Genomic DNA, 16,201 nt, shown 5'->3' on the forward strand with positions numbered 1-16,201 from the left:
AATAAATTAATGATGAAATTAATTTCATTAATAATTTTATTAATTTTTATATTTATTTTTTTTAAAAATATTTTAAAATTATTATAGGTTGACAATAAAATTGTATTGTTGAAAAATTTAAAATAAAGTTGCACTAACTAAGACAAAAACAAACATATATGAATTTTTAACCTTATTTGATTGAAAATCTATATATTTGTGTGATAACAAATATTTTGATAAAACTCTACTAGAAGTAGCATCATCAAACTGCACATATAATATTATGGTTTATTATATAATTATATGTATATTTTGGTCAATCTTGTATATGAAGTTAAATTATTATACTTATAATATTGTTTATAAGTTAAATTATTATATATGAAGTCAACAAATATGAAGTACCATACATAAACTTTTATTACAAAATGTCAAATTCTATTATATCAAGACACAACTTTAAATTACATTAATAATTAACCGGCGCATCGTGCCAGGGTTATGTGCTCATTTGATCTAATCAAATATAATTAAAAAAAATAATCAAACAAAATCATTTTGACTTTTCATTTTGATAAATCAAAAATTAAAATGGATGATTTTAAAACTATAAATTTATTAAACAATTTTATAAATATTACATTCAATGCGATCAGTTGAAATATCCCGAATTTTTTATTTTCAAAACTTTGAAATTTTTATTAAATCAAAAATCTGAATTTTTGATAGTATGGGTTGGTAAGATCGAGCGATTCTAATTTGAGCCCAAAGTTTTACGAGTAGGGCCCAAGCCCAAATAAAAATGTCGAAAATTTTGAATCGTAAACAGATAAGATTTTTGAGAAATAATACGAAACCCCGTAATTTAACCTATTATGAATATATATATAAATTAATTATCCTAAAAATCAAATATTGTTACTATTAATATTATTATTATTATTATTATTATTGAGTAAACGGAGAAAAAGTTACGGAACCTAACTAAAACAATCGAAATAAATGGAACCGGACCCGGAAATCAAATTGATTTTGGAAAACCACGCGAATAACCTGAAAACCAAGTGAAAAACCTGCAAACCGAGCAAAATCAAGCCAAATCGTTGAAACAGACCAAACCAGTTTGAATCGAACCGGAATGGCCTAGAATTTGCTAGAAACCGTTCTTCTTTCTTTTTTTTTTCTCTCTTCTCCTTCTTCGGCGCGGGGTGACCTCACTGCCTCTCCTCCTCTCGCTTTTCCGACCACCAGAACCAGCGCCACCTCGCCGTCGCGTCACCACCGCAGATGCTCAAGCCTCCTCCTCCTCTCTGGCGAGCGCAGCGATGGCAGAAGTCGCAGTTCTGCTCCACCGCCAGATCGCGTCTCCTGCTCGATTTCCGGCGACCTCATCGTTTTTCGGCGATCCCCCGTTAGTAAGGTGCGTCCAAAATGCCTTCTTGTTATCTTTAGATAAATAATTAATGGACAAACTGAATTTGAATGAGCCATTTGAGATGATTGAAGATTTGGGTTTTGTCAATTGATAAAATTTGGGGTTTTAGTAACTAATTGCCATATTTTGTAGATATTGATCTCAAAAATCGAACTTTACAGGAAGCATTCTTTATTTTCAGTATATTGTTGTTTGATCTCAGGCCTGCTGGCCGTCCGGCCACCGTGGCCTGTGGCGATGGTGGATGTTTCCGGTGACCGGAAAGTGCTAAATAGGCAGAATTTTGCACTCAACCCGTAGAGTATGACTATATTATTAGATTTGCAATCTGACATTGATTGATATTCAAACTATTGTTTGACTTGAATTTATAATTAGGCTTAGAAAGTATAAGACTGCAGAAAATTGGTTAATTAAGGATATTATGCCTTAACATTAGTTAATCAAGAATATTAGCTAAATGATTACTTGAATAATACCTAAGAATGAATTAGTTACACAAAAGTAATGTTTAAGATAGGAATCTATCTCCTTGTGGATCTTTTAGTTATTAAGCTTCAATATATTAGTTAATAGTAATCTTTAGTAATCAAAGCTGAAGTAATGCTTAATTCTATTAGAAAATGGCTTAAGTCAATTTGATTTGGGTCTGAATTTAATTGTGATTATTTGTCTTGTTTGAATTTTATAGCTTTATATGGATTTTTAATGTTTTCTAAGCATGGAAATTGACATGTATTGGGATAAGAGGAGTTTTAATTTTATGTTGAAAATAGGAGTGACCGAATAGGCCTAGTTAAAATTAGTATGATTCTTGTTAGAGAACCTTGATAGGTAAATACATTTAATTTTGAACTTATGAATGCGAAACATTCAGAATGATTGTTATGAATCCAAACGCGAAAGATAAATTGAAATATTTGAAATAGTAGGTTTAATTCTTGTTAGGAATAGTTAATCGGTATATTTTAAGTTGTAAGTTAGATCTCTTAGTAGATGTATTCTTTAGATTTTAATTTAATAGAAGCATTTGTTCGTATTGGCTAATATAAAATGTAACAAAGGGTATAAATATGTGATTATTATCTTTAAGCAAGAATGAAGAAATGAAAGCTTGATAAAGAGTACTATAATAGTTAGACACTACGAAACTATCAAGTGAAAGTAATTGAAATTAACTTAATGATATAAGTTTTATTCGATTATATATATATATTAAAGCTTTCATTTGTTTGGTAATTAGCTATAGAAGCTAGTTATAATTATATGAAGTAAATAGTGATCGTCATTATCATTGGAACATGATTATTGTAAATTAATGGTTGAGTGTTGATATTGTTGTTTTGGAAGGAGGATGGGATTTTAAATTGATTGATTGCCCGACGGATGGCCTGTGTGTATTGATTGATAAATATATAATAATATTGTGATATTTAAACAGGTGGATAGTCCAATTTTTAGGAGAGGTGCTGCCGAAATTTCAATAGAACTTAGACTAGTTTTAAGTAATAACATAATTAATAAGTTTATTTAGATTAATTCTATAACTAAATAAATATTAAATAGAGTGTTCTAATTATTTATTTATTTTCATTATTATTCGTTGAATTATTCAATTATTTATTTATTGTCATTATTATCATTTATTTTATTTAATGTTAATATTACTTATTTATTTATTTATTTGCATTTAAGAATGGATGACTAATTGTGCATTGCATTACGATGTTCAACTGATCAATATGTCTGCATTTAATTGCAATGTCTGATTAATTGTGTTGTGATAATGCTATGCTTTGTTTGTGTGGAGTTGGGATGAAGTGGGTCACCATGGGTTTGTGAGACTGTTTCTGTTATACGGATCCTGATTCTGATTTCTGTTATATTCTGATTCTGTTATATGGATCCTGATTCTGTTTCTGTTAGCCGGGTAAATGGGAGATCGGCGCCCCCGTGTGCACCTACCGTTACCGTTACCGTTAACCACGGGTTGGCTTCTCGTCGTTGCGCACCGGACAATCTAGATTTGATCGCAGCCCGCAGGGTGGCCTCCTGTTGTGAGCGCTTGATGATCTAGATTGGATGGAGACCACCGGGTTGCCTCCTGTTGGTATGAAAAAGAAAAGAGAGAATGGAAAAACAATGAGAGGGCTGGTCAAGTGAGGGTTAGACCGGTCGGCCAGTATGGGGGATCAGCTCCCGATGCACATGTGAGTGGATGAGCCATGTGGGAGGACGGCTCATCGGGGGTTTCGGTGACTCCACTGACTAATTTCCACGTGATGTGATTATATGAAGATGTTAATGATTGTGAGTGCTGGTGATGTGCCATTGTGTGACTGGCTGCGTGAGCATATAACTAGTCGGATGACTAGATTGATATGTTTACATATTTGTGTGCTTGCGTGTGTTGTGCAATAATTATTACTCTTTAGAAAACTCACATGTCTTGTTTAATTTTTCAGGAAGTAAGTTTCTCTTTAATTCGATTTAGGTTATGTTTCTTCGACACAGGGCACTAAAGAAATTTTCCCTAGTTCCATAATTATTTTACTATGTAACTGTATGTATAAAAGGCTATGTATATCAAACAGTTAGTGACTCCGCAGTTGTAGGATTTGTATACTTTTAGTCGTTTATTATTATGGATGAAATAATTATGTGAGCCCATATTATAAATGTGATGTATTGTTAATTGGGCCCGAACTGTGGAATGTTGTAGCTGATAAATTTGGGCCAAAATTTAATAAAATCTTGAGGTTTATTTTCCTATAAATATGGGCTGAATGTTTAAAATTATATTGAGATAGTAAATTTTTAGTGTTTCAGGCTTACTACGGGCCTCGGGCGCCTTAAGCTTATCTGGGCCTTAGTGCCGGTCCGGCCCATGGAATTGGGTCGTGACATCAGTAATCCAAGTCGTTGCATCATTGGATGTCAATTGTTGGGCGACTCTAGTGCATTTCAAACGTAAATTATATTCCTTCCATTCCATTTTATTTACATGATTTGACAAAATACGCATATTAAAAATTTAGTATACAAAAGTTTTTTTTTTCTTTTTAATCCTTAACTCATTTAGATATTAATAAAAGTCTTTCATTTAATGAAGAATCATAAAGATTGTCATAAAAAAAATAATTATTTACATGTATAAATTTAAAAACCTTGCAAATATTTTGAAATATCTAAAAAAAAATAACAAGCAAACAAAATGGGATTGAGGTAAAACTTTATTTGTGGTATAGCTCAAGCAATCGTATTATTTGGTTTATGGACTTATTGTTGTAAAAAAGTGTACTTTTCTAACAAAAAAGAAGTCTTCCTTTAACATTAAGTCTTGCATTCACATTATTTCTATGGAAAACATGTAATACCTAATAATAGGTTTATTTTGATTTTCCAGAAGCTGGTAGTAGCAAAAGTAAATACCTAATAATAGGTTTTAAGTGAAAAGGAATATCAAGGCTACGATTGTTTTTTAAAAGTAATTACTTGAAAAATATTTTTTAAATTTTTTGACATTTGGAGTATTCAGGAAAATCAATTAATAGAAAATATTTTCTATATGAGTTTTTAAGAAAAATGACTTTTTATTTTTAAGGGAGGAAAAAATTTTCTAAACATTAATAAACATATTATAATCTTATAAATAAATATATTTTTTTAATTTATTAATCAATGGCAACCACTATCACTAGCCACTAATCACCATCTGCCATAATAATCGTCACGGCCAACATTGGTCACATCATGGATCATTGATCACTATCGCTATTTATTATTTTTACGCATTTCTGTTGGATTTAATTTTCTATTGTGGGCTTAATATGTAAAATAAATACGTACAGCAGTCTAATTGTAAAGTCAATTTCAAATGTGGTCTTGATTGTGAATAATTGACTATTGAGGTATCAACTAATTATAGATATTAAGTGTGGAGACCATTATATAATTTCTATTTCGTTAAAGGACCGAAATAGGAATTGTACTAATGCTACAGGTATATAAAGGTCGTGGTCCCCAGAGGAGTTGAATACGATTCAGTTTTACGTTCCTTTCGTACTGCTTCCGCTAAATCGATTCTTCAATTCTCTGGAAGGCTGCAAACCTAATTCTACACATCAAGATCGACGAACAACGATGTCAGGTACGCAACCTTTTCTTATTCAATCTATTTTGTTGAATCTAGTGGTTTGCACGATCTAGGTTATTGTGGAATTATTTGAGATTAATTCTTAACAAGTGGTATCAGAGCCTTGTGCATAATTGCTAGATTTTAGATTGATTTTCGTATGTTTTTTTTTTTTTATTTGTTTTCCCTACTGTTTACGGATTGAGGGTTTTGTTTAATAAAAAAAAAAAAAAATTTTGTTCTCACTGGGGAATATGAAGAACAGGTAAGAGGTTTTGATATTTAGTGTTTTGTGTTTTCTTTTGATTCAATCATGTGTTGGACCCTGATTTTCACGTCGGTGGTATTTTCACGATGGTGGTATTTTTTTTTTTTTTGCTGGCCAGATTTTGTTTAAAAAAAAAAAAAAAAAAACCTGAAAACCTCCATTGTTGCCGGCGGATTTGTGATTTCAACACCGGTTTTGACTCCCTTGGCTGCTGTTCACCGTCCAATGGCGACCGGAGCTCGTCTTCGGTTGGAACTGGTGGTGTTGGCGGCGGAAAGGGGCTGGAACGGCAGGTGGAGAGAGTCGGCGGCGAACCTGTTCTTTTCCTTCTCTGATCGTTTTGGTCTTAAGGTTAGGGATGGAAAATTAAGGTTAGGTCCCTAGAAAATTTCGTATTAGGCCCCTAATTTTCTATTTTTTTATATTAGGCCCCTAATTTTTTTGTTTTTTTTCGTATAGACCCATGGACATATATTTCATTAAATTAGACCCCCGAACTTTATTTATTCAAATTTATTTAGTCCAATTTTATAACTTAGTCTCTAATTTAGTGACTTAAAGACTAGATTATATATATATATATATATATATATATATATATATATATATATATATATATATATATATATATATATATATATTTTGGGCTAAATAATTTTATATTATTAAATATTTAGACAATCAATTCATTTAATTGCAATTGTTTTGTTTTAATTACAATTAAATGAATTAATTTGTCGACTTGAGATTAAATTTTGGAGTGATTAAGTCCCTATTGTGTTTGATATTTGTTAAAATAAATTGATTTGATCAATAAGTCACCAAAGTGACCTCTATTGCTTGAATTGATTTATTTTAGAATATTAGACAGGTGTATTAGAATTCGTTGCGGATAGTTAATCGGCCCAAAGGAAGGTTGCTATCTGGCTGAGTTTTGAATACATGTTTGGCAATAAGTATGTGATAATTGTTTGATTATTTTCCATGACAATGATATATCGGCCCAAAGGAAGATTTATTATTTGTCAGGACTATGTTATCAATATTCGATTGCTGCGTTGAGATACTAATTACAAGTTAATGTTTTACATCCAAAGATGAGAATATTAATGTTGTGTCTGTATCTTATTTCCATTTTTGATCTCTACTTATGTGAATTGTTTCATTTGTGGATTGTGAGCTTATACTTATCTATTTGTTTATTTTCTCCGATGTCAGCTAACATGTCATTTAATCCTGATTGTGTCCCTAAACTTGAGGGATCAAATTTTGAGTCTTGGAAATCAGACATTATGATCTTTCTGGGCTGTATGGATTTGGATCTTGCATTCAGGATGGACGAACCTGCTCCTCTTACTGATACGAGCACTGATGTTCAAAGGGTTCAGTATGAGAAGTGGGAGCGTTCTAATCGCTTAGGTCTGATGATCATGCAGAAAGGAGTCCCAGAACATGTTCGAGACTCTGTCTCAGCTGAAAAGGACAATGCTCAAAACTATCTTGCCGAGCTGGAGAGGGCTTATGTCAAGAATGACAAAGCCGAAGTGGGAACACTTTTAGGAAAATTAACCTCCATGAAGTTTGTTGGCAATGGTGGTGTTCGGGAGCATATTCTTAGCATGTCTCATATTGCAAAGAGACTGAAGGCGCTGGGTATGGCTTTACCAGATGACCTTTTAGTCCATTTGGTTATGAATTCTCTTCCTTCTCAGTATGGACAAATTAGGACTTCCTATAATTGTCAGCCGAATAAATGGACTCTTAACGAGCTCATTTCTCATTGTGTTGATGAGGAGGAAAAGATGAATTCTAACAAAAGAGAGAGTGCTCATTTTGTTTCTTCAGCTGGGAAGGGCAAGAACAAGAAAAGAAAGAGGCCTTCTGCAAAGACTGTTGAAAAGGCTATTGAGAAACCTGCTGCTGCTACTGCTGTAGATCCAGTACAAAAGAAGCCTTATGTGCCAAAATGCTTCTTTTGTGGAAAGACGGATCACTTGAGAAAGGACTGTCCTAAATTTGCTATTTGGCTTGCAAAGAGGGGTAAGTACCTTGTTTTAGTCTGTTGTGAAGTTAATTTAACTTCAGCTCCTAAAAACACTTATTGGATGGATTCTGGTGCTACCGCTCATATAAGTGTTTCATTGCAGGGCTGCCTCAACTACAGAAAGCCAACTGACGGTGAAAGATACGTCTATGTGGGAAATGGCGATCCGGTTGAAGTAGAGGCAATTGGACATTTTAGATTATGTTTAAGTACTGGTTATTTTTTGGATCTTATAGATACTTTTGTTATTCCCTCTTTTAGAAGGAATTTGATTTCTGTTTCCTTTTTGGACAAATCTGGTTTTCATTGTTCTTTTGGAGACAGTGTATTTACTTTATCTATGAATTCAAAAGTTTTGGGTACTGGTTGCTTGAATGAATGTGATAATCTATATATGTTAGACATTGATACTAGTTATCATGAATCTCTGCATGTTACTACAAGAGGTACCAAAAGAAAGTTGAATATTGATAACTCAGCTGTACTTTGGCATAGACGTTTGGGTCATGTATCCAAATCAAGAATTGAGCGTCTTGTTTCTGATGGTATCTTAGATACACTTGATTACATAGGTTTGGATTCTTGTATTGAGTGTATTAAAGTAAAACAGACTAAACAAAAGAGACTAGGTGCCATTCGGTCATCCAATGTTTTAGAACTGATTCATACAGATATTTGCGGTCCATTCCATATTGCAGCTAGAAATGGCCAAAGATATTTTATATCATTCATTGATGACTATTCTCGTTATGGTTACTTATATCTCATTCATGAAAAATCTGAGTCTTTGGACGTGTTTAAATCTTATAAAGCCGAAGTTGAAAATCAACTAGGAAAGAAGATTAAATCTGTTCGATCTGACCGTGGTGGTGAATATTATGGTAAATATGACGGTTCAGGCGAACAACGTCCAGGACCTTTTGCGCTTTTCCTACAGGAATGTGGAATTGTCCCTCAATATACAATGCCTGGTACTCCCAGCATGAATGGTGTATCTGAGAGACATAATAGGACTCTTATGGATATGGTAAGGAGTATGATTAGTCATTCTACTTTACCAGAGTCTCTGTGGGGTGAAGCGTTAAAGACAGCAGCTTATCTTCTCAATAGGATTCCATCTAAAGCAATTGCTAAAACACCTTATGAACTTTGGATTGGACGTAAGCCTAGTCTAAAGCATCTTCATGTTTGGGGATGTCCAGCTGAAGCAAGGCCTTACAAGCCGAATGAAACAAAACTGGACTCCAAAACTATCAGCAGCTACTTTGTTGGATATTCTGAGCGGTCTAGGGGTTACAAGTTTTATAATCCTACTTCCAGAACTTTTTTTGAAATGAGAATTGCAACATTTTTTGAGGATGTTGATTTTGGAGGGAGAAATAAAGAAAGAAACATTGTCTTTGAAGAGGAACCAAGTAAGGATGATTCGGTTCTCATTCCTTTTGTTGTTTCTGATAGCGTACAGACTCCAGTTGCTCCTGTCGCTATTTAAGATCCAATTCAAGACAATGCTATTCTTCCTCAAGAACAAATTCAACAACCTCAAGAATTAGAGCCTGTTCAAATGCCTTTGAGGAGATCTACTAGGGAGAGAAGAAGTGCTATTCCAGATGATTATATAGTGTTTCTTCAGGAACATGAGGATACTGTAGACATGATAGATCATGATCCAGTTAGTTTCTATCATGCCATGCAGAGTTCTGAATCTCATAAGTGGATTGAGGCAATGAACGAAGAGTATAAGTCTATGCAAGATAATCAAGTTTGTGATCTTGTTCAATTACCTGAAGGAAAGAAACCCATTGGTTGCAAATGGATATTTAAAACCAAAAGGGATTCTCAAGGTAATGTGGAAAGATATAAAGCACGTCTTGTAGCAAAAGGCTTTACTCAAAAGGAAGGGATTGACTATAAAGAAACCTTCTCTCCAGTTTCTTCGAAGGATTCTTTTAGGACAATCATGGCCTTAGTTGCAAATCTTGATCTTGAGCTTCATCAAATGGATGTTAAGACTGCGTTTCTCAATGGCGACATTGATGAAACAATATATATGGTGCAACCAGAAAATTTTGTAATTGGAGATCCAAAACATCTGGTATGCAAATTAAAGAAATCCATTTATGGACTCAAGCAAGCTTCTCGTCAATGGTACTTTAAGTTCAACCAAGTAATTGTCTCGTTTGGTTTTGAGGCAAATGCTGTTGAAAATTGTGTGTACCATAAGTTCAGTGGGAGTAGGTTTATCTTTTTGGTCTTATATGTGGATGACATACTTCTTGCTACTAATTGTAAGGTCTTGCTGCATGAAACCAAAGTTTTTCTTTCAAAGCATTTTGAGATGAAAGATTTAGGTGAAGCTTCTTTTGTTTTAGGGATTCAGATACATCGAGACCGTTCTCGAGGTATTCTTGGATTATCACAAAAGAGCTATATTGATAAAGTGCTCAAGAGATTTAGTATGCAGAATTCTAGACCATTGGATACCCCTATTGCAAAAGGTGATAAATTTAGTAATCAACAATGTCCAAAGAGTGAACTTGAAATTCAGGAAATGCAAAAGGTTCCTTATGCGTCAGCTGTAGGAAGTCTTATGTATGTTCAAGTTTGTACTCGTCCAGACATTTCTTTTATAGTTGGCATGTTAGGCAGATATCTCAGCAATCCAGGAATGGATCATTGGAAAGGAGCCAAAAGAGTCATGAGATATCTTCAGAGGACTAAGGGACATATGCTCACATATAGGAGATCGGATCAGTTTGAGATCATTGGGTATACTGATTCTGATTTCGCTGGATGCCAAGACAGCAGAAAATCCACATCTGGCTACATTTTTCTATTGGCTGGCGGTGCTATTTCTTGGAAGAGTGTGAAACAAACTCTAGTGGCAACCTCCACCATGGAAGCTGAATTTGTAGCATCTTATGAGGCATCCAATCAAGCTATTTGGCTGAGAAACCTTATCACTGGGCTGCGTGTAGTAGGTGGAATAGAAAGACCACTGAAGTTGTATTGTGACAGCAGGTCAGCCGTTTTATTCTCCAACAACAACAGGAGCTCTTCTCGATCAAAACACATTGAGATTAAGTTCTTGGCTGTGAAGGAGAGGGTACAGAGTGGACAGATATCCTTAGAGCATATTGGAACAAACTCTATGATTGCGGATCCGCTTACAAAGGCAGTGATACCGAAAGTTTTCCATGAGCACACCGCTCATATGGGTATCGTTTTGTTTGAGACTGTCTAGTTTTAGTGGGAGTTTGCTCCTTATGTATACATTATGTTTTTGAATGCTCTATTTTGTTTTGGATATGTTTTATTATGTTGATGAAATTTTGTTGAGTACTCATTTTGGTTGATGGTTACACTCTGTATTATTATTGTTTTGCTTGATCTCACTTTTGTTGGTGACCAGTTGGAAACAGACATGATGATCACATTACATGTAGTTTTCATGCTACACTTCTATAATGAATCTATGTCATTTAGGGGTATTGGTAATGTAGTTGATGATGAACTTAGTCATGAGATCTATGGCGAATGTTTCTTCAGCTCTTTATCAATATAGCTAATGGACGAGATTGTTTTTGGATACCTTGTATGACTGTGTTTGTTGAGCTCATTTTGGTGTATGTATTTTATTTAACATATGTTCGCCCAAGTGGGAGATTGTTGGATTTAATTTTCTATTGTGGGCTTAATATGTAAAATAAATACGTACAGCAGTCTAATTGTAAAGTCAATTTCAAAAGTGGTCTTGATTGTGAATAATTGACTATTGAGGTATCAACTAATTATAGATATTAAGTGTGGAGACCATTATATAATTTCTATTTCGTTAAAGGACCGAAATAGGAATTGTACTAATGCTACAGGTATATAAAGGTCGTGGTCCCCAGAGGAGTTGAATACGATTCAGTTTTACGTTCCTTTCGTACTGCTTCCGCTAAATCGATTCTTCAATTCTCTGGAAGGCTGCAAACCTAATTCTACACATCAAGATCGACGAACAACGATGTCAGGTACGCAACCTTTTCTTATTCAATCTATTTTGTTGAATCTAGTGGTTTGCACGATCTAGGTTATTGTGGAATTATTTGAGATTAATTCTTAACAATTTCTTCTTATATTTTAATAATAACTTATTACTTCCATGAATATTTAAATATGACATTACATTTTATATCTTATTACTACGTGAAATACAAAATATAATGTGCATGAAAATTATAAATAACTCAAATAATGTTTCAGTTAGAATCCGATACAATAATATATTATTTAAAAGGTTACATATGAAAGATTAGGGGATATATATCTTTCAATAAATTAATTATTTTTTTACATGTACCAGATGATTGATTTTACTTTTAGCCACTTAATTATAGTTTATATTAGCAGTTTATGGATCTCCTACCTCAGAAGAAGTTTTTTTAAGAGGAAATCAAACTGGAAATTTTATTAAGAGGAATCTGTATACAAATATTGAATACATATCAATATATTTCTATATTTTTGTAAAGTAAGTCTAATAATAAACCACTCATATAAAAAATTAAAAAAGACAATCTTGATTTGAAGTATGTGATCAAGTTGACAGAACATAATACATGTGTTGTAAGCGATCGCTCGCTCCACTTAGTAGCGATTCATGACCATTGTTCGACTTCATGGTTTTTCTACAAGTCTGATATGATTATCTTCAAAATTCTTCCTTCTATTAAAAAGGAGATCTATACTTCTTTCTACATAATTGTCCAAATAATAAAATACCATAAATCGCTATAATGGTGATAACAAAACTCAAAAATTCTCAAACGACTAGATCTAAGAACAAAATTCTAAAATACGGGTAACAATAATCTCAAAATATGGGAAACAATAACTCAAATCTGTATCATAAGACACAAATCTGAGGATTATTCGAGAAAAAAAAAAAAGAAAGACAAGGAGTAATCACCGGCGGTATTTTACCGATGGCCGCCCATGAAAAAAGAAAAGAAGGGTTTTAGAATTTTTTTTTTTTTTTTTTTTTTTTTTTTTTGCTTAGAGAGAGGCAGCGGGATACCTTAGAAAAAGTTTTACATTTTAAAGATTTTAATTAAATGATTGAAGTTCTATTTGGCAAATTAATAAATGAAAATATATTAAGAATGTTTAAATTCCACAATTTTAAAACCATTTTCAACTCTTAATTATAATATTTATATATGTATTAGATGCAGTGAAAGTTAGGACTCATGTTTAAGCATCTAAATTTATTGAGTTGTGATCATTAAGCCTTTGAACTTTTATTTGTTGGCATTAAGCTCTTTAACTTTTATTTATATAAAGATTAAGCCTTAAATTGATTTAGAGTAAATGGCGAATCCAATACGCTAATGTCAAAAATAGATGCTCATGGATTTAATACTTTGATTAAGTTTTCCCATCATCATGTATTTAACATATATGATTATTACTCTCTAACCCCTAGTTAATAAATATAAGAGCTTCATTTAAAAAAAAAAAAAAAGAAATTTGAAGGATTTTAATGTCGATAAAACAAAGTTCATGGACACAATAAAAGTAAAACCTGATAAGTTCAAAGATTTAAACATGTATTTCGCCAATGTCAAAAATAGAACTTCCTCTCTATTTTATATATTGAGTTCACTTTTATATTTATAAGTTAAAATTCTAACTCAATATTCAAGTGTCATTGTTTATCATTTTAAATTCAATAGCTAATTAAATAATTATTTTTACTAAACATTTTTACTTTAAACAGCTACCAGCTAATATCTAATAGCTACTACAACAGCTAGAGTGTTGCCCAATAGGCACCTAGCCTTTAGCCATTCAAAATTATAAAATGCTAAAAGTTGATGTTTCTATTAGGCATGGCCACAGGTTCGGTTCAAACCGGAACCAAACCGTACTGTAGACGGACTGGAATCGGCGGTTCAAAATTTTAAACCGGAACCGGCGGTTCAAAGGCCGGTTAAGGTTTATGTGAATATTAAAATATGAACCGGAACAAAGGGTTCCGGTCCGGTTCGAACCGAAAATTTTCTATTTTTATTTTCGAAATGATAATCACTTAGCCTATTTTATACATCTGCAAAAGTCTCAATAATATTATACTACATGATGTACTTTACTTAAGAATTTTTTTTTTTTAAAATACACTTTACTTTAAAAGTTAAAAATCTAAAAAGTAAAATGGTAAAAAAAGAGAGAAATATTTAATCTAAACTTATATTTTTGTTTTTTAACTTTTCTTTTACCCTTTTAAATTATTTGCTAAGTTTAAAATTACATTCTTTTGAAGCATTTTTCAAAATTTTCTTATAATTTATTTAATTAATAACATTTAAACAAAATAAAGTGATAATTTATTTGATTATTTTGTAAAATTAATTAATTTTATTCCTATATGAGTATAAGCATTCTAAAATTTATTTAAAATAAAATTTACCAATATTTTTTTAAACTCATATTAATATGTACGAAAGAAAGATGTGCATTAAAATCGATTTTTTTTTAAAAAAAAAACATATATCGCCGGAAACCGTGAATGGAACCGCCAGTTCATTGGAATCGCGCCGGAACCGGACCAGAACCGACGGTTCAAGGGCCGGTTTAGGTTCAACATTTTAAAAAATTTGAACCATCAGTTCCATGAACCGGAACCGGCGGTTCAATGAACCGACGATGCCTAGTTTCTATACTAGAGATATATCGGTATTTGATACGGGAATATAATAAGAGTCAGTTAAACCTTTTAAAGTGTCCATACAACCTATCTAGATAACAATATTTAATCCACCAATCACTAGTCATTAACTGCCAATCTATGTTGTATGGAAACTTTCTTTGAATGTCGTTCCGCATTTTGGAAACGTTTCCTATATGGAAACGCTTGAAAACTCTTCGAAAATGTTTTGGGGATGTTTCTGTAAATTGAGTAATTTAGAAATACATTTCCCCTCTCGTAGATACGTTTTCGAAACTAAGAACTCTTAAAAACTCATTTCTTTAATTAAAATAAATACATAAATAAATATAAATTCACAAAGCATGGTTTTTTTATGAGTATGTGTCACGACCCATCACCACGGCCGGACCGACACTAGAGTCCAAATAAACTTAAGGCCTCCGAGGCCTATAGTAAGCCTGAACTACTAAAATTCAACCATCTCAAAACGAATTCCAAACACTTAATCCATAATACCATGCATAATAAACCTCAAATTTATATTATATCTCGGCCCCAAACTTAACATCTTAAATATTTCATAAACCGGACCCAATCTGTAATACATTACATTTATAATAAGGGCTAACTAATTCATACTATCACATAAGTGAATAATTAAATATCTCCAGAGGTTCATTGTTTACAATCCCACAACTGTGGAGTCACTAATAGTTAGATACAAATAAATTCTTATACATACAATTACATGACAAAATAATTACTAAACTAGAAAAATTTCTTTCTAACTCTGCGGTGAAGAAACAGAGCTTTACCAGGATAAGAGGAATCTACTTCCTAAAAAGTTGAACAAGTTATGTGAGTTTATAAGGAATACTAATTAATGCACAACACACACATTCACACAAACATGCAAATGTTTCAATCTAGTCATCCAACTAGTTATATGCTCACGCAGATAGTCACACAGATGGCATCACAACAGCACTCACAATTATTAACATCTTCACATATTCACAGCACATGGAAATTGGTCTGTTGTGTCACCGAAACCCTCGATGAGCGGTCCTCCCACATGGCCCATCCTCTCATGATGTGTGCACCAGGGAGCCGTTCCCCATACATGGCCAACTAGTCTAATCCTCACTTGACCAGCCCTCTCATTGTTTTTCCATTCTCTCTTTTCTTTTCCATACCAACAGGAGGCCACCCTATTGTTTTCGATATCATCCATATCATATTATCCATATCTTATCATTCATATCATATCATCGGGTGTACACGGGGACGCCGATCTCCCCATACCTGACCGACGGTCAAATCTCATATTTTCATCATTTCTAGGACCGTCCTCACAAATCCATGGTGACCCACTTCATTCCAACTCCACACAAACAAGGCATAGCATTATCACAACACAAATAATCAAGTATTGCAATTCAATGCAAGCATAGCAAACAATTAATTAACATGATGCAAATGCACAATTAGACATTCATATTTAATTATAATCAAATAAAGAAATAGTAGTTAACAATATATTATTATAATAATTGATCCATCGAAAATAAATAAGCAATCAAATACATAAATAAATGAATAATAATAATAACAATTAGAGAACTTTATTTATTATGGAT

At 32.8% G+C, this 16,201-nt stretch overlaps 1 protein-coding gene across 1 annotated transcript; it reads left to right on the plus strand.

Annotated features, from left to right (window-relative positions):
• The first annotated feature begins 7,458 nt into the window (after positions 1-7,458).
• On the plus strand, positions 7,459-8,159 carry LOC149494357 (uncharacterized). The gene is made up of 2 exons (XM_089725259.1): positions 7,459-7,860; positions 7,968-8,159. Exons 1-2 carry the CDS (start codon positions 7,476-7,478, stop codon positions 7,994-7,996), a joined length of 414 nt encoding a protein of 137 aa, XP_089581385.1. The 5' UTR covers positions 7,459-7,475; the 3' UTR covers positions 7,997-8,159.
• Positions 8,160-16,201: the final 8,042 nt, after the last annotated feature.

This window comes from Jatropha curcas, chromosome 8 (assembly GCF_041381405.1).
Source record: "Jatropha curcas cultivar XTBG-Jc1 chromosome 8, XTBG_Jcur_1.0, whole genome shotgun sequence".
Lineage (NCBI taxonomy): Eukaryota > Viridiplantae > Streptophyta > Magnoliopsida > Malpighiales > Euphorbiaceae > Jatropha > Jatropha curcas.